The sequence below is a fragment of the Pyrgilauda ruficollis genome, unplaced genomic scaffold (assembly GCF_017590135.1).
Source record: "Pyrgilauda ruficollis isolate IOZ18807 unplaced genomic scaffold, ASM1759013v1 scaffold245, whole genome shotgun sequence".
In the NCBI taxonomy this organism is placed as follows: domain Eukaryota; kingdom Metazoa; phylum Chordata; class Aves; order Passeriformes; family Passeridae; genus Pyrgilauda; species Pyrgilauda ruficollis.
Window position 1 is genome coordinate 290,879 of NW_024523767.1, and position 15,824 is coordinate 306,702.

Consider the following 15,824-nt stretch of genomic DNA (forward strand, 5'->3'; position numbering starts at 1 on the left):
CGGGCGGCGGAGCCGGCGCGGGCGGCGGCGGGGCCGGTCCCGGCTCGGCCCGCGAGGGTTGGCTCTTCAAATGGACCAACTACATCAAGGGATACCAGCGGCGCTGGTTCGTGCTCAGCAATGGGCTGCTCAGCTACTACCGGTACGCACCGGGACCCGCCCCGCCGCCCCCCGGCCCCCCGTGACCTTGGCGTCGGGCTGAGCCCCCGCGGCGGGAGCGAAGCGGGTGTGGGCCCCCCGCACCGAGCGGGGCAGCGCTCCGTGCCCCGCTGCCAGCTGGGAAGGAGGGCGGCTGTCACCTCCCTGTCCCCGCGGTTGTCACCTCCGTGTCGCGGGGAATGTCGCCTCCCGGTCACCGGGGCTGCTCTTGGCGGGAGAGGGGGTCGCTAGCCCACTCTCCGCCGCCCTTCTGTGCCAGCAGGAAAGGGGGGCGGCTGTCACATCCCCGTCCCCGTGGTTGTCACCTGTCTGTCCCCGGGATTGTCGCATCCCTGTCCCCGTGGGTATTCGGGGCGGGGGTCCGCAGCCCCCTCAGCCTCCCGCAGCTCCCGGATCCCGCTGCCCCTCCCGGCAGCTCTTCCCGGTGGCCTCGTGTGTTGCCACCCGCGAGGACACCTGAGCCTGGCCGGGGGGGCCTTGTCGCTCCATTATTGATGGGGAACCGGAGCCTCCGGCAGCTGCCGGCTCCGGTTTCAGCGCCGGCAACGGGGGGGCACCGGGCTGGGGGTGTCCCGGCTGGATGTCACCTCTGTCACCCGCTGACGTGGAAAGGGAGTGCCAGCCTGGCGCGGCCTCTCTGGGACTTCACCCTTGTCCCAGCCCGTGCCAGGATCCGGGAAGCACCGATCCCTGAGGCTCCAGGATCCCTGAGGCCACTCCTGGGGGCTGTGAACTTGTCCCCCCAAAGCGACACCCCCAGGCTTGGCCCTGCTCCGGCGCCAGCAAGCGCTCCCTATTAATAGCCCTGCCTGCCGGGCTGGGAATGCCGAGCCCCCTGCGCAGCCCCCGAGGGCTCATCCCGGGGGTCCCGGCCCTGTCCTTCCCTCACCACAGCCTTGTCCCAGGGATGTCAGCCCTGTCCTTCCCTCACTGCCACCTTGTCCCAGGGATTCCGACCCTGTCCTTCCCTCGCTGCCACCTTGTCCCAGGGATGCCAGCCCTGTCCTTCCCTCACTGTGGCCTCCTCCCGGGGATCCCGGCCCTGTCCTTCCCTCACCGCGGCCTTCCTGTGCAGATCCAAGGCGGAGATGGGCCACACGTGCCGCGGCACCATCAACTTGGCCACGGCCAACATCACCGTGGAGGATTCCTGCAATTTCATCATCTCCAACGGCGGAGCCCAGACCTACCACCTCAAGGCCAGCTCCGAGGTGGAGCGGCAGCGCTGGGTCACCGCCCTCGAGCTCGCCAAGGCCAAGGCTGTCAAGATGCTGGAGGAGTCAGGTACGGAATTCCTGGATCCATGGCAGGGTCACAGTGCACTCAAGGTGAAATCTCAGTGGCCAGGGCAGGATCACGGTCCTCAGAGTGGGATCCCAGTGCCAGGTTCCCAGAGCCCCACAGGTGGCAAGAATCCCAGGGCGGGATCCCGGTGCTTGGAGGACTCATGGCAGGATATTAGTGTTCCACAGGATCCCAGTGTCCCCACGGCAGAATCCCAGTGCCTCACAGGGTTGAGGGCAGGATCCCAATGCCAGAGAGAAGAATCCCAGCCCCACAGGGCACAGGATCCCAGTGCCCCCAAGTATGATCCTAGTGACCCCAGGGCAGGATCCCAGTGCCCCACAGGACCCAGGGCAGGATCCCAGTGCCCTGGGCAGCATCCCAGCATCTCCAGCAAGACGGTTTGGAAGGGGATGGCCGTGTCCACGCATGTGTGACCCAAACAGCCTGGCATGCAGAGATGGACCATGAGTGTTTGGGAGCCCTCAGGGGTTTGGGGATCCCCCCGTGCCCTTCCTGGCAGCCCCACCACCAGTTCCAGGTGTGACATGACAATCCCACACTCCCCGTCCCTTCCCACCCGCAGACGACTCCGGCGACGAGTCGGTGTCGCAGACGGACAAGACGGAGCTGCAGAACACCCTGCGGATTTTATCCAGCAAAGTGGAGGACCTGAGCACCTGCAACGACCTGATCGCCAAGCACGGCACGGCCCTGCAGCGCTCCCTCAGCGAGCTCGAGGCCCTGCGGCTCCCTCCGGAGAGCACGGACAAGATCAAGCAGGTCAACGAGCGGGCCACGCTCTTCCGCATCACCTCCAACGCCATGATCAACGTGAGTCCCCATCCCGAGGGTTCCAGAGTGGGAAAAGCCCCCACTTCCGTGCTGAGCGCTGTTTCCCCGCAGGCCTGCCGGGATTTCATGCTCCTGGCACAAACGCACGGGAAGAAGTGGCAGAAGTCGCTGCAGCAGGAGCGGGATCAGCGGATCCGGTTGGAGGAGACGCTGGAGCAGCTGGCCAAGCAACACAACCACCTGGAAAGGGCTTTCCGGGGGGCCACGGTGCTCCCCGCCAGCACGTCCGGCACTGGAGCCTCTGGCAAAGGTGGGGAGGGACAAGTGCTGTGCCCAGGTGTCTCCCAGATACTTCCTGGGATTTTCTGAGCCAGGCTCAGCTTCTCTCACTGTGCTGATCCCAAAGGATGTGTCCCATCTCATCTGTGTAGCCAAGTGATTCTGGCATCCCCAGCAGGGTCCAAACTGGCTCCTCTGAGCCTCATCCGACACCCCTCAGAGCTGGGGTGGGCTGTGACCCCCTCGCCTTGCTGATGGTGACAGGGGAGCCTTCAGTGGGAAACTGGGAATGGTGTTCCTTCCTCACCAGCTCTCTCCCTTTTCCCAGATCTGTGCTGCCCTGCCAAAGGCGACCTGAGTGATGAGGATGACGACAACAACGAGTTCTTTGACGCCCCGGAGATCTTCCCCATGCCCGACATCATGGGCCACAAGTGAGTTTTGGGGGAGAGGGGAGTCCCCTCGCTGCTCTGCCCCGCTCGGGAATGTTCACCGTCTTTCCCCCCTTCCCAGGAGAACTGGGAGCAACATCAGCGGCACCAGCAGTGACATCAGCCTGGATGAGCAGGTGGGATGGGGGTTTTATGGCTTGGGGATGCCCAAATTCCCATGGAAGTGTTTTGTGGGGTCACAGGGATATAACAGCCTTTGTCTCCCCTCTCCCTAGTACAAACACCAGGTTGAGGACACCAAGAAGGAGAAGAGAACCCGCATTCCCTACAAACCCAACTACAGCCTCAACCTCTGGAGCATCATGAAGAACTGCATTGGGAAGGAGCTGTCCAAGATTCCCATGCCAGTGAGCACAGATGCAGCCAGTGGGGGGGCACGGGGCACCCCAGAACCCCCTTTTTTTTGACCCATTCCCCCTTCCAGGTGAATTTCAACGAGCCGCTGTCCATGCTGCAGCGGCTGACGGAGGACCTGGAATACCACGAGCTCCTGGATCGGGCGGCGCGGTGCGAGAGCTCCCTGGAGCAGCTGTGCTACGTGGCCGCTTTCACCGTGTCCTCCTACTCCACCACCGTCTTCCGCACCAGCAAACCCTTCAACCCGCTCCTGGGGGAAACCTTCGAGCTGGATCGCCTGGAGGAGAACGGATACCGCTCCCTCTGCGAGCAGGTGCGGCCGGCTCCTCTCTCCCAGCCTTTCCTGGGCTGTCGGGATGGCCGGCACTGAGCTGTCCCCAATCCCGTGTCCAGGTGAGCCACCACCCGCCGGCCGCCGCCCACCACGCCGACTCCAAGAACGGCTGGACGCTGCGCCAGGAAATCAAAATCACCAGCAAATTCCGAGGGAAATACCTCTCCATCATGCCTCTGGGTGAGCACCCCGGAAATGTGTGGGATTTTCGGGACCACCCGAGGCTCCAGGTGTGGTTCCCAGCACGATCTCCCTCCCTCAGGCACCATCCACTGCGTCTTCCACTCCTCCGGCAACCACTACACGTGGAAAAAGGTGACGACCACCGTGCACAACATCATCGTGGGGAAGCTCTGGATAGACCAGGTGGGAAGTCCTGGGTGGGAGGTCTATGGAAGCGTGGATCCCTGGGGAATGGGGCATGGGTGGGTCTGACTCTCCTCTCCCCTCCACAGTCAGGTGAGATCGAGATTGTCAACCATAAGACAGGGGACAAGTGCATCCTCAAGTTTGTCCCTTACAGCTACTTCTCCCGGGATGTGGCGAGGAAGGTAGGGACACAGAGCCACGGGACACACTGGGCTGCTCATGACTGCAGTGTGTCTTGATCCAAGCTGTCCCCTCTCCCACCAGGTGACCGGGGAGGTGATGGACCCCTCGGGAAAGGTGCATTTTGCCCTGATGGGCACGTGGGACGAGAAGATGGATTGCTACAAGGTCCAGCTGGGAACAGGGGACAACGGAGCCGAGGCGCGGCCAAGAGCCCACGAGGCTGAGGACAGCCGGGTGCTGCTGTGGAAGCGGAACCCGCTCCCGTGAGTGGGGAAAACGGGAATGAGGCGTCCTCGGGAGCCGGGCTGCGGGGCTGGCGCTGAGCCCCGTTCCTTGCCGTGCCGTAGGAAGTACGCAGAGAACATGTACTACTTCTCGGAGCTGGCGCTGACCCTGAACGCGCCGGAGAGCGGCACGGCCCCCACGGACAGCCGGCGGCGCCCGGACCAGCGCCTGATGGAGAACGGGAGGTGGGACGAGGCCAACGTGGAGAAGCAGCGGCTGGAGGAGAAGCAGCGGCTCTCCCGCAAGCGCCGCGAGGCCGAGGCCGCCCGCGCCACCGAGGACGGTAAGGCACCGCTGTCAGACGGGGGTGTCCCCCCTCGGTGTCCCCCCCAGGCTCTCACCCCGCTGTGCCCCCCAGGGACACCCTACGATCCCTACAAACCGCTGTGGTTCGAGCGGAAGAAGGACCCGGTGACGCAGGAGCTGGCGCACGTCTACAAGGGGGGCTACTGGGAGAGCAAGGAGAAGCAGGACTGGAGCTTGTGCCCGGATATTTTCTGAGCCCGGCGAGGAGGAGGAGGAGGAGCGGCGAGGGGGGAGGGATGAAGGCCAGGACCCCCCCTGTCCATCCGTCTGTCTTAACCGTGTGTCCCCGTGCCTCGCCGTGAGCGCCGGCCGGGCTTTGCCTTAGCCCACCCAAACTGACCTTGGGGAGCAGGAGCCAACACAGCCCCCCTCAAATCCGTGCTGGAGCAGGGGGGGTCCGTTTGTCCCACCCACCTCCTCGGCACCCTGGCGTGGGGGGCACGGCCGCCCCTGGGGTGGGGGGCCCCAGGGAAGGCGCAGCGGGGCGAGCCCGAGGCTGGCCTTGGTCTCCCCCCCTCCCCTTTTATTCCCGTTCCCCTTCGCCCCCAGGAGTTCGGGTGCTTTTGGGGGTCCGGGGGGGCCAGACTCCCCCCCAGCCTGTTCTATAGGTGTATATTATATATATGTAGAGAGCAATCGGGGTCCCCTTCTCCCCCACAGCCCCCAGTTTGGGGGGTCCCCGCCCTCCCCGGGGTGGCCCCCACGCGTGGGGACCCCCCATGAGGTGCCTTCCCTGTAGGTTTAGGGCAGGGGGAGGGCCTGGGTTTTGGGGGGGATCTCTCCAGGGTGCAGTGGGATCCCTGCACCCCCAGACACTACAGGGGTGGGGAGATGCACCGTGGGGGGAGTCTCTGCACCCCCGAATCTGAAATTGGGGGCGTTTGATGCCTTTTTATTTTATTTTTCCTTTTTTTGGGTTGTTCTTTTTTTTCTTTTTGTCTCCAGAAAAAGAACTAAATTAAAATCTGTGAATGCCCCAACCCTGTGCCTGCTCTGTGGGATAGGGGGAGGGTCCAGCCCCTCCCTGTGACTGATTTTGGGGGGGACCCCCTACTCCTGTAGGGATCTGGGTGGCAGCACCCAAACAGGGACTTGAACCCCAGTCATGGGATTCTCCAGGAGCCACCTTGTCCACTCCCCAGGTTCTGCTGCCCTGGTCCTGGGGATTGAGGGGTGTCTCCTGTGTCCCGCTGTGTTCCTCACTGGATTTGGGGTGCTGGGGATACCCTGGGTGACTTTGGGGGGACCCTTGCCTTCCCAGGGACCCATTTTGGCCCAGGGGGTCGCCTGGTCTGGGGGGAACATCCAAGGAGGGAGGTCCTGAGTGGCCCTGGGACCCCCTGGGGGCACTTCCAAGGGCGGGGATGTCCCCAGGGATCGTGGGGACCCCCTGCGAGTGACACAGGTGCCCCCATGCCCTCTCTACCCCCATGTTACGTGGCCTCTGATTGGCCAGCTGGCATGAGAGGCGCATGCTGATTGGCCAAACCTATGCCCTACCTCGCGCTGATTGGCCAGTTGGTTTGAGCGACAGTTCCTGGAGGGCTGGAATTTTCCCGCCCACCTCGAATTGGAGCGTGCTGATTGGCTGATCGATCGCAACCGGTCAGATCCAGCCAATGGGAGGGCGCGGTCTGGCCCTGCAGCCACGCCCCCCGGCAGCGCCCACCCCTTGTCCTCCGTGGGACCCCGCTGTCCCCACGCGCGGGGTGGCTCGGGTGGCAGGGGGGGACACTGGCCCCACGTCCCTCCCCACAACCTCCCCAGCAGACAGGTTCCTCCAGCTCCGCCCAAAGGGGTTTATTGGGGCCCCGGCCTCCGCTGGCTCTGCCACCGCAGCCGCTGGCTTCTGGGGTCGGCGGTGTCGCGTCTGCCCCATTCCCAGATGCTCCGCTCCAGCTGTTCCCTCTGAACCCTGGTGCTGGCAGAGCTCTCGGGTCGCTTGGCCGGGCAGGGACGGGCTGGGGAGGGGCTGGGGGAGCCATCCGCGGGTCCCCTCCTGCCCGGTGTCTCCGTTACCGGGACGACAGCATCATCACGAACTCTGCGGGGCGAGGAGCGCACGTCAGGGGAGCCGGGCTCAGCCCTGCCCCGGCCCCCCGGGGAAGGGGGTGCCCTCACCGTCGAAGTCCACATGACCGTCCCCGTTGAGATCCACGTCCTGCAGGATCTCGTCCACCTCCTGCGCCTTCAGCTGCTCCCCGAGCAGCGCCGCGATGGCCTCGCGCATCTCGGCCGTGCTGATCTCCCCGTCCCCGTTCATGTCGAACTGCGGCACCCGCGGCCTGGGGGTCACCCTCCCTCCACGGCCACCGGCACCCCCCAGCTCCCTGTGGTCACTGTCTCCTCTGCCCTCGTGGTCACCACCGTGGCCATCATTCCCTCCTGGTCACTGTCCCCTCCATGCCTGTGGTCACCCCACGGTCATTGTTTCCCCATGGTCATTGTCTTCTCCTGCCTGTGGTCACCACCACGGTCTTCCCATGGCCAGTGTCCCCTCCATGTCTTTGGTCACCCCATGGTCCCCCCTGTAGTCACCATCTCACCATGGTCTTCCCGTGGTCACAGTCCCGCCACGCCCCCATCATCACCGTCCCCACCAGGGTCTCTCCAGGGTCACTGTCCCCACCACGCCTGTGGTGGCCCTGAGGAGGGGACGCCAGGCCCGCTGTCCCCGTGGCGGTGGCCGTACCTCGCGGAAGGCGATCTTGAGCTCCCTCACGCCCACCATGTGCGCCGTCTCCTCCCGCAGCTTCGGGCCCATCATCTGCACAAAGTCCTCGAAGTCCACGCGGCCGCCCACTGCGGCGGGAAGGGGACACCCTCAGCGCCCCAGCCACCCCCGGCCCCCTCCCCGGCCCCCCGACCCCACTCACTCCTCATCTTGATGTGCTGGGAGATCTCGATGAGCTCCATCTCGGTGGGCATGTACCCCAGCGTGCGCATGCAGGCGCCCAGGTCCTTGTAGCTGATGTAGCCGTCCTGGTCCGTGTCGAACTCCTTGAAGGCGTCCAGCAGCTCTGGGCACGGCCATGGGTGGGGACAGGGACATCATCACGAGTGGAGGGTCACATGGACACTGCGTCACCCCAGGGCAGGTCCCTTCTCGGATGTGGGAGACCCCTCCGTGGCCATGTCCCCACGCAGATCCCTCCATGAGGACGTGCCCCCCCATTCCCCTGGGCCCGTGTCCCCACCCCGTCCCCCCTGCTCACCATCCAGCTCCTCCGGTGACAGCTCCCGCTCCTGCATGGGACACACAGAAGGGGTGACAGCAGAATGAGACCCAGCCCCGTGTCCATCCCCCCTCCTTGCCCCGCCAAACCTCGGTGTCACCTTTGTTAAGCGGGGGCCAAAATTAACTCCAGCGGAGGATTAGTGGGATTGGAGGCAAAGCCCCGCCCCGCCCTGCCCTGTGCCTGCACCTCCCACCTGCCCTGTCCCGGTCCCCACGTCCCTGCTGCTGTCACCTACCCCAGGGGGGTCCCACCCCCGGACCCCCAGGCTCTGGATGGGATGTGCCGGGTGGCCACAGATGCTGCCGAGGGGGGTTGTACTCCAGAGGTGGAGGAGCAGCATTTTTACTCCCACAGAGCTTGGCTGTCCCTGCTCTAGATGTCCCCTCAGTATGTCCCCTCTGTCCCCAGGGCCCTGGAGTGTCCCCAACACCATTCCCAGCAGCCACGTCCCACCTATCCCCACGATTCCAGGCTGTCCCTGACTGTTCCCAGTGCCTCATATCCCCTTCATCCCCAGGTTTCCAGACGGTCCCTGAGCCTATTCTCACTGTTCCCATATCCTCATCCCTAGGGTCCCAGAGTGTCCCCGACTGTGTCCCCACTGTCCCCATGTCTTTTTAATCCCCAGGGACCCAGAGTGGCCTGACCATGTCCCCAGTGCTAAACAACCCCTCCATTCCCAGGGTCCTGGAGTGTCCCAACCCCATCTTCACTGAACCCATGTCCCCTGCGTCCCCAGGGTTCTGGAACATCCCCATCCCACTGTCCCCAGGCCCATCCTGACTGCCTCATTGCCCTCTTCATCCCCAGGGTCCCAGACTGTCCCTGACCATGTCCCCAAAGCCCCTGTCCCCCTTCCATCCACAGGATCCTGGACTATCCCTGTCCCCCCATCCCCTCCATTTCCAGGGTCCCTCCATCCCCACCCACGTCCCCATGTCCCCTCCCGGTGTCCCCACCTTGCCAAAGACGGTGTTGAGGAAGGGGGAGTAGGTCTTGGTGGCAGCAGCGTGGGGGTCCACGGGAGCCTTCTTCCCACTCTTCTGCCCGTGCCCGCCGTGCCGGGACTCAGAGCCGGAATTCTTGGGGGCCGGGGCACCGACGTCCTCGGGGGCTTTGGGGGCTTTCTCGCCCTCCTCGTGCCCCCCTTTCCCCTTCTGCGGGGGCTCCGTGTCCTTGGGGGTCCCCTTGTCCCCGCGGGAGCGTGGCATGGGGCCGGGGCCGGGCGGGCAGCGGGCGGGCAGGGAGCGGGACCCCGGGATGGCCGAGCAGGAGGAAGGAGCAGGGAAATCCTCTTACACCCCCCGTGACCCCCCCAAACTCCCCCCGCCGTGGGCCCGCCAGGGCAAAGCCAATTAGCGGTGATTAATGGCAGGAAACAGCCACGGCCACCGGCCCCCGGGCACAGCCACGCGGCCACCGCGTCCCGGCCACCGGACAGGTCCCCACCCGCGTCCCGGGGTCACACCGAGAGGCCCCGAGTCCGGAGGTGACACCCCACAGCCACCAGTGTCCCCAGCATTGCCCAGTGCTCCCAGCGGTGACACACCCCAAAGTGTCCCCAGAGCAACCCACGTCCCCAGCGGGGACACCGCAAGGCCACCACTGTGTCCCCTCACCTGGCACCTGTCCCCGAGCTCCCTCCACCTCTAAGGTGGGTCCCTTTACTGTCCCCCAGGATGGGGACTGGTGGCGTGTCCCCAAGACATGACCGAGCATGGGCACAGGGTGCCACAGCGGGCTCCAGAGGGGAGGGACCCCCAAAATGAGAGCGGGGAAAGCCCGGCCCAGGGGTGACCCTGGCTGCTGTGTCACCGCGGGGTGACACAGAGGGCCGACACTGGTGGGGGTGGCAGTGCCCCCTTGTCATTCGCTGCCATTGCCCCTGTGCCAGCCGCCACTGTCACCTCTGTGCCACCCACTGACGCTGTCGCCGCTCCCGCCGCCCCCGACACCGGCACCGGCCCCGGGCACCGACCCGCCGGTGAGTGCGGGCACCGGTACCGGGCACCGAGCCCCGTCCCGACCCGCCGGGCGCGGCCCCCGCGGGCCCCCCATCCGCCTTCCCGGGGCAGCCCCGTCCCCGTTCCCTGCGGGGCCACCGCCTGTCCCTGTCCCCATCCCTGTCCCTCTCCCAATCCTTGTCCCCATACCTAGCGGGGCCACCCCTTCCCCGTCCACGTCCCCGTCCTCGTCCCTGTCCCCATTCCTGTTCCTGTACCAAGCGCGGCCACCACCGGCCCCGTTCCTGACCCCGCCCCCGTTCCCATCCTTTTTCCTGTCCCCATCCTTGTCCCTGTCCTCGTCACTAGCCCTATACAGAATGAGGCCACCACCGTCCCCATTCATGCCCCCCCCCCCCATCCCTATCCTTGTCCCCTTCCCTTTCCCTGTCCCTGACCCCATAGCCAGCAGGGCCACCCCTGTTCCCTGATCTGTTGGAGCTGTCCTTTGCCCTCCTTTCCATCCCCACCCGTTCCCAGAAGGACACCCTTGTCCCTGTCACCATCCTGAATGGGACACTCCCTGTCTCACTCTGAGCCCCCATTTCTGCTTCCTGAGTTCCCTTCAGGGAGCTGGCAGGGAGAGGGGTGCGTCCCCAATTCCTGCCTCCTAGGAGTGGCTGAGCCACCCTTTACCGGGGTGCAAGACAGTGACAAACCCAGTTCAGGGGACACCCCATTCCCAGGCCACCTCCCTGGTGGCCCCACCTCCCATTTTGGGGTATCCCAGCACGCCTGACCAGGGCCGGGGCGCTCCCCAGCCATGTCCTTCCGGAAGGTGGTGCGGCAGAGCAAATTCCGGCACGTGTTCGGGCAGCCGGTGAAGACGGACCAGTGCTACGATGACATCCGCGTGTCCCGCGTCACCTGGGACAGCACCTTCTGCGCCGTCAACCCCTCCTTCGTCGCCATCATCGTGGAGGCCAGCGGCGGCGGCGCCTTCCTCGTCCTCCCCCTGCACAAGGTGACAGCAGGGTGGTGACGCGGGGAAGGGGGGGGTTTGTGCTGGTGGGTGACCCCCTCCCTGCTGTCACTGTGTCCCCAGACCGGCCGCATTGACAAGTCGTACCCCACGGTGTGCGGCCACACGGGCCCCGTCCTCGACATCGACTGGTGTCCCCACAACGACCACGTCATCGCCAGCGGCTCCGAGGATTGCACCGTCATGGTGAGGGGTGGCCCAGGATCCCGGGGGGTGGCAGGGGTCACCCCGCTTCGCTCACTGTCCCCTCTGTCCCCTCAGGTGTGGCAGATCCCGGAGAACGGGCTGAGCCAGCCGCTGACGGAGCCGGTGGTGGTCCTGGAGGGCCACTCGAAGCGCGTTGGCATCGTCACCTGGCACCCCACCGCCCGCAACGTCCTGCTCAGCGCGGGTACGGGGGCACACGGCGGGCACGGGGAGGGGGCCGCGCGGCCGAGGTGACCCCTGCCGTGTCCCCCAGGCTGTGACAACGTGGTGCTGATCTGGAACGTGGGCACGGCGGAGGAGCTGTACCGGCTGGACGGGCTGCACCCCGACCTCATCTACAGCGTCAGCTGGAGCCGCGATGGCTCCCGCTTCTGCACCGCCTGCAAGGACAAGAGCGTCCGTGTCATCGACCCCCGCCGCGGCACCGTGGTGGCCGTGAGTGTCCCCATCCCCCCGGGGGGCCTGTGTCCCCAGGACGCTGCCCTGCGCTGGTTCTTGGGGGGAATCCCCTGCTCCCTGCTCTTGTCCCTTGGCGCACCCCGTTGTCCCGCATTCCATGGGTGTCCTTGTCCCCTGGTTCTCCCCGCTGTCCCCTGTCCCTCGGTGCGTGTCCCTGGGGTGCTGCGGGCACCGGTGACAGCCGTGCCCCCCAGGAGAAGGAGCGGGCGCACGAGGGGGCCCGTCCCATGCGCGCCATCTTCCTGGCCGACGGCAAGATCTTCACCACTGGCTTCAGCCGCATGAGCGAGCGGCAGCTGGCGCTGTGGGACACGGTGAGTGGCACCCCGGGGGTCCCCCGGAACCGTTTTGGGGTTCCCCGCCTGCCTGACACCTCATCCCACCCCAGGAGAACCTGGAGGAGCCCATGGGGCTGCAGGAGCTGGACTCCAGCAACGGGGCTCTGCTGCCCTTCTACGACCCCGACACCAACGTGGTCTACGTCTGCGGCAAGGTACGGAGCCCCCCACCCCGCTGGTGGCACCCCCGGAGCCGGGGTCCCCCCTAATGGCGTGTCCCCAGGGGGACTCGAGCATCCGGTACTTCGAGATCACGGAGGAGCCGCCCTACATCCACTTCCTCAACACCTTCACCAGCAAGGAGCCCCAGCGGGGAATGGGCTGGATGCCCAAGCGCGGGCTGGACGTCAGCAAGTGCGAGATCGCCAGGTGGGCGCGGGGACACGGGGGACGAGGTGAGGGACACCCAGAACCACCCGAAACCTTCCATGACCCCCTGTGCTCCCCTGGCAGGTTCTACAAGCTGCACGAGCGCAAGTGTGAGCCCATCATCATGACCGTGCCAAGGAAGGTGGGTGGGATAGGGGAATGGGGGGTGGGGGGACCCAGCAGGGGTCACTGGGCAGGACCTGGTGCAGGGCAAGGGGTCCCTAATCAGTCTGGGTGGGGGTCCCTATGGGGCCTGCCTGTGAGGTCCCTGAGCAGGACATGGGAGCAGTGGGGGGTCCCCGGTGAGGCTGTGTCCCCGCGGTGTCTCTCTGGGGGTCCCCCTGAGGCTGGCACCCCTCTGACGCTCTTGGGGGCAGTCGGACCTGTTCCAGGACGACCTGTACCCGGACACGGCCGGCCCCGAGGCGGCCATGGAGGCGGAGGAGTGGGTGGCGGGGCGCACGGCGGGGCCCGTGCTGGTGTCCCTGCGCCAGGCCTACGTCCCCAGCAAGCAGCGGGACCTCAAGGTGAGCCGGCGGACGCTGCTACACGACAGCCGCGCCACCGCCGCCGCCACCGGGGCCACCACGCCGCCTCCCACGCCCCCCGCGGCCCCCGCCTCCACTCGCTTCAGTGCCCCCCCGGTGCTCGGCTCCGGCAGCGCCACGGTAAGGGGACAAGGGGGACGCGGGGGACAGGGGGACAAGCGGGAAAGGGACAGGGGGTGTGGGCGGTGTGGGCGGGGCTGTGCGATGGGTGCGGTTCCGCTGATGGGCGGTGGGTGGGTGTGGCACTGGGTGTGGCAGTGCTGGGCGTGTCCCGTGACGGGGCTGTCCCTCAGGGAGGTCGCCTGGAGGAGGTGCTGCAGGAGGTGGCGGCGCTGCGGGCGCTGGTGGCGGAGCAGGGACAGCGCATCTCCCGCCTGGAGGAGCAGCTCAGCCGCCTGGAGAACGGCCACGTGTAGGGACCCCCGCAGGGACCACCGCCCCAGGGACCACGCCTGCACCCCAGGGACCCCCCCGAATCATCTCGCCCCCCTGGGGTGCCCCCCCTTTGCCCCGCTCCGGGCCCTTCTCCCACTGGGGGGCTGGCCGCCCCTCTGGCGGCTCCCCGCTTCCCCCCATTGCCTTACTGGGTGCTGCCCCCCCAAGTCATGGACCATTCTCCACCCCGGCCCCCATTCCTCGGGCTTGGGGTTGCTCCTGGGATCAAAGATTACCCCCTGCACCCCCCAGTCCCTGTGTGGGGTCTCCCCCCTTTCTGTGGGGCAGGGCATGATCTGCCTTCCTCAACTGTGAGATACTGTCCCCCCTATATTTTGGGGGCTTTTCCTCCCCTCCTCCTCCTCCTTGCATCCCCCCTCTCCATTCCAGTGCAGGGTCAGAAACTATATTTTCACTCCAAATAAAGGATTTATAAGAAAAGCGATGGCTGCAGGGCCACCTGCAGGGTGACAGAGCGGGGGCAGGAAGGCGCAGCAGTCACGGGTGGGAGCTCAGCGCCTCGGCAGGAAGTGGGGGGGAACGGGGCGGCATTTTGGGTAGCAGGGGTGAGGGGGGTGCAGCGCTCGGCCCCCCCCCGCTCTGGCACATCCGCTGCGCGGGGCAGGAAGTCGGGGGGGGGCTCCCCCATCTCGGAGCGTGCCCGCGGCATCGGGACCCGCTCTGGCTGCACCCAGTGATGGTGAGCACCCCAAAACCGGGCAGGGTGGGAGATTGGGGGGCTGGGAGCCGAGGGGATGTTGGGCAGGCTGGGGGAGTCAGGATCAGGGAGCCAGAGTGAGTGAGGTTGGGGGCAGTGGGAGAGTAAGGGGAGTCTGGAATGTTTGGGGGGATGAGGGGAGCACAGTGGGGCTGGGGGGGTGCAGGGGAGCGTGGTGGGCTTGGGGGGCAGGTTTTGGGGTGGGCTCGGGGGCTGTGCAGCCACGGTGAAGACTGCGAGTGCCGCGTTTGGGCGGCCCTGGGGCTTTGGCAGGGGGTGCTGTGGGGCTGCAGCCCCGTGGGCAGGGACGAGGGATTCTAGGGGGGCTGTGCAGCCGTGCGGGGTGGCAGGACCCGGTTCCTCTCCCCCGCCACCTGCGGGTGCTGCTGCGCCCGCCACCCACGGCTTCCGCCCCGGGGGTCACCTCCCCCTCCCGGCCCTTGTCCTCTGCCCCTGTACCTTGCCCCCGGCCCTTCCCTGCATCCCAGCTCCGGGAAGCCACGTGCCCGGCTGTGAGCCCGCTGCCCTCCCCGCAGGCTGCCCCGCGCTGGCACCCGCTGCTGCTGCTGCCGCTGGCGGGCCCGGCGGCGGCCGGGGAGCCCGCGGTGGCCCGCAGTGACCGGGCGGTGGCCGCGCTGCTGGCGCTGCTGCTGTGCCTGGCGGTGGGGCTGGCGCTGGCCTGGCACCACCTGTGCCGCATCTCCGCCGGCCGGTACCACCCGCGGCCCCTGGGCCGCCGGGCGCTGCAGCTGCTGCGGGGACAGTGGCACCGGCTGCGCGCACCGGGGGACCCCGCCGCGGCCCTCGGGGACGGCGACGGGGAGGTGGCCGTGCGGGACGACCAGGAAGAGCTGATGCCATGGAGCCTGGAGCGGCGGCCGCAGCAGGAGGAGGAGGAGGATGAGCAGGAGGAGGATGAGGAGGAGGAGGATGAGGAGGAGGCCGAGGCAGCGCCGGAGGGCGGGGAGAGCCCCCTGAGTGAGGGGCAGGCGGCGGGGGGCAGCGCCGAGGCCCTGCTCAGTGACCTGCACGCCTTCTCGGGGACAGCGGCCTGGGGGGACGCGCGGCCACACGTCACCGCCTTGTGACATCACCCTCCTGACGTCACCACCCTTTGATGTCATCACCCTGTAGTGTGACACCACCCTGAAGTGTCATCACCCTGTAATGTCACCTCCCTGTAGTGTCACCTCCTTGTAGTGTCATCTCCCTGTAATGTCACTGCCCTGTAATGTCACCACCCTGTAGTGTCACCTCCCTGTAGTGTCACCTCCCTGTAATGGCATCACCCTGAAGTGTCACCTGCCTGTAATGTCACCGCCCTGTAATGTCACTGCCCTGTAGTGTCACGTCCCCGTAGTGTCACCTCCCTGCAGAGTCACCTCCCTGTAATGGCATCACCCTGAAGTGTCACCTGCCTGTAATGTCACCTCCCTGTAATGTCACCACCCTGTAATGTCACTGCCCTGTAGGGTCACGTCCCCGTAGTGTCACCGCCCTGCCAGCAAAGGGACCCCTTCTCTGTCCCCTGCCAGCCCCCCGCCGAGGCTCCTGATTGGCTGCAGGGGCCTTGTCCGGGTTTGCACTGACCAATAAAAGAGCAGCTCTGGGGGCAGAGCAGACCGGGGGCGTGGTTTGCAGAGAAGTGGGTGGAGCCAACGAAAGGGTGTGACAAATGGGAGGAGCCTAAAACCAGGGCGGGGCATCACACGGGGGTGGAGCC

At 66.4% G+C, this 15,824-nt stretch overlaps 4 protein-coding genes across 6 annotated transcripts; 3 read left to right on the forward strand and 1 right to left on the reverse strand.

Annotated features, from left to right (window-relative positions):
* The first annotated feature begins 6 nt into the window (after positions 1 to 6).
* LOC121355157 (oxysterol binding protein) lies at positions 7 to 5,783 on the forward strand. Of its 2 annotated transcripts, XM_041470371.1 has the most exons (14): positions 7 to 142; positions 1,235 to 1,443; positions 2,030 to 2,277; positions 2,350 to 2,548; positions 2,846 to 2,951; positions 3,031 to 3,085; positions 3,185 to 3,316; positions 3,394 to 3,639; positions 3,720 to 3,840; positions 3,923 to 4,026; positions 4,116 to 4,211; positions 4,294 to 4,475; positions 4,560 to 4,780; positions 4,856 to 5,783. In XM_041470371.1, exons 2-14 carry the CDS (start codon positions 1,248 to 1,250, stop codon positions 4,996 to 4,998), a joined length of 2,049 nt encoding a protein of 682 aa, XP_041326305.1. In that variant the 5' UTR covers positions 7 to 142; positions 1,235 to 1,247; the 3' UTR covers positions 4,999 to 5,783. The 2 variants fall into 2 exon arrangements, with proteins under 2 accessions (XP_041326305.1, XP_041326304.1); XM_041470370.1 differs by having other exon boundaries at positions 4,560 to 5,783.
* An 805-nt stretch (positions 5,784 to 6,588) lies between these two features.
* Positions 6,589 to 9,968, reverse strand: LOC121355159 (calcium-binding protein 2-like). Of its 2 annotated transcripts, none has more exons than XM_041470373.1 (6): positions 9,002 to 9,968; positions 8,019 to 8,049; positions 7,680 to 7,823; positions 7,496 to 7,570; positions 6,925 to 7,072; positions 6,589 to 6,847 (listed from the first exon to the last, which is right to left on the reverse strand). In XM_041470373.1, the coding sequence occupies exons 1-6, from the start codon at positions 9,251 to 9,253 to the stop codon at positions 6,604 to 6,606; spliced, it is 894 nt and encodes a 297-aa protein (XP_041326307.1). In that variant the 5' UTR covers positions 9,254 to 9,968; the 3' UTR covers positions 6,589 to 6,603. The 2 variants fall into 2 exon arrangements, with proteins under 2 accessions (XP_041326307.1, XP_041326309.1); XM_041470375.1 differs by having other exon boundaries at positions 7,496 to 7,605.
* A 5-nt stretch (positions 9,969 to 9,973) lies between these two features.
* On the forward strand, positions 9,974 to 13,816 carry CORO1B (coronin 1B). Its single transcript, XM_041470372.1, has 11 exons — positions 9,974 to 10,026; positions 10,807 to 11,009; positions 11,091 to 11,213; positions 11,289 to 11,418; positions 11,488 to 11,669; positions 11,888 to 12,007; positions 12,082 to 12,186; positions 12,255 to 12,400; positions 12,485 to 12,542; positions 12,778 to 13,068; positions 13,242 to 13,816. The coding sequence occupies exons 2-11, from the start codon at positions 10,809 to 10,811 to the stop codon at positions 13,362 to 13,364; spliced, it is 1,479 nt and encodes a 492-aa protein (XP_041326306.1). The 5' UTR covers positions 9,974 to 10,026; positions 10,807 to 10,808; the 3' UTR covers positions 13,365 to 13,816.
* Positions 13,817 to 13,822: 6 nt separating this feature from the next.
* On the forward strand, positions 13,823 to 15,787 carry LOC121355160 (protein tyrosine phosphatase receptor type C associated protein). Its single transcript, XM_041470376.1, has 2 exons — positions 13,823 to 14,083; positions 14,638 to 15,787. The coding sequence occupies exons 1-2, from the start codon at positions 14,081 to 14,083 to the stop codon at positions 15,187 to 15,189; spliced, it is 555 nt and encodes a 184-aa protein (XP_041326310.1). The 5' UTR covers positions 13,823 to 14,080; the 3' UTR covers positions 15,190 to 15,787.
* Positions 15,788 to 15,824: the final 37 nt, after the last annotated feature.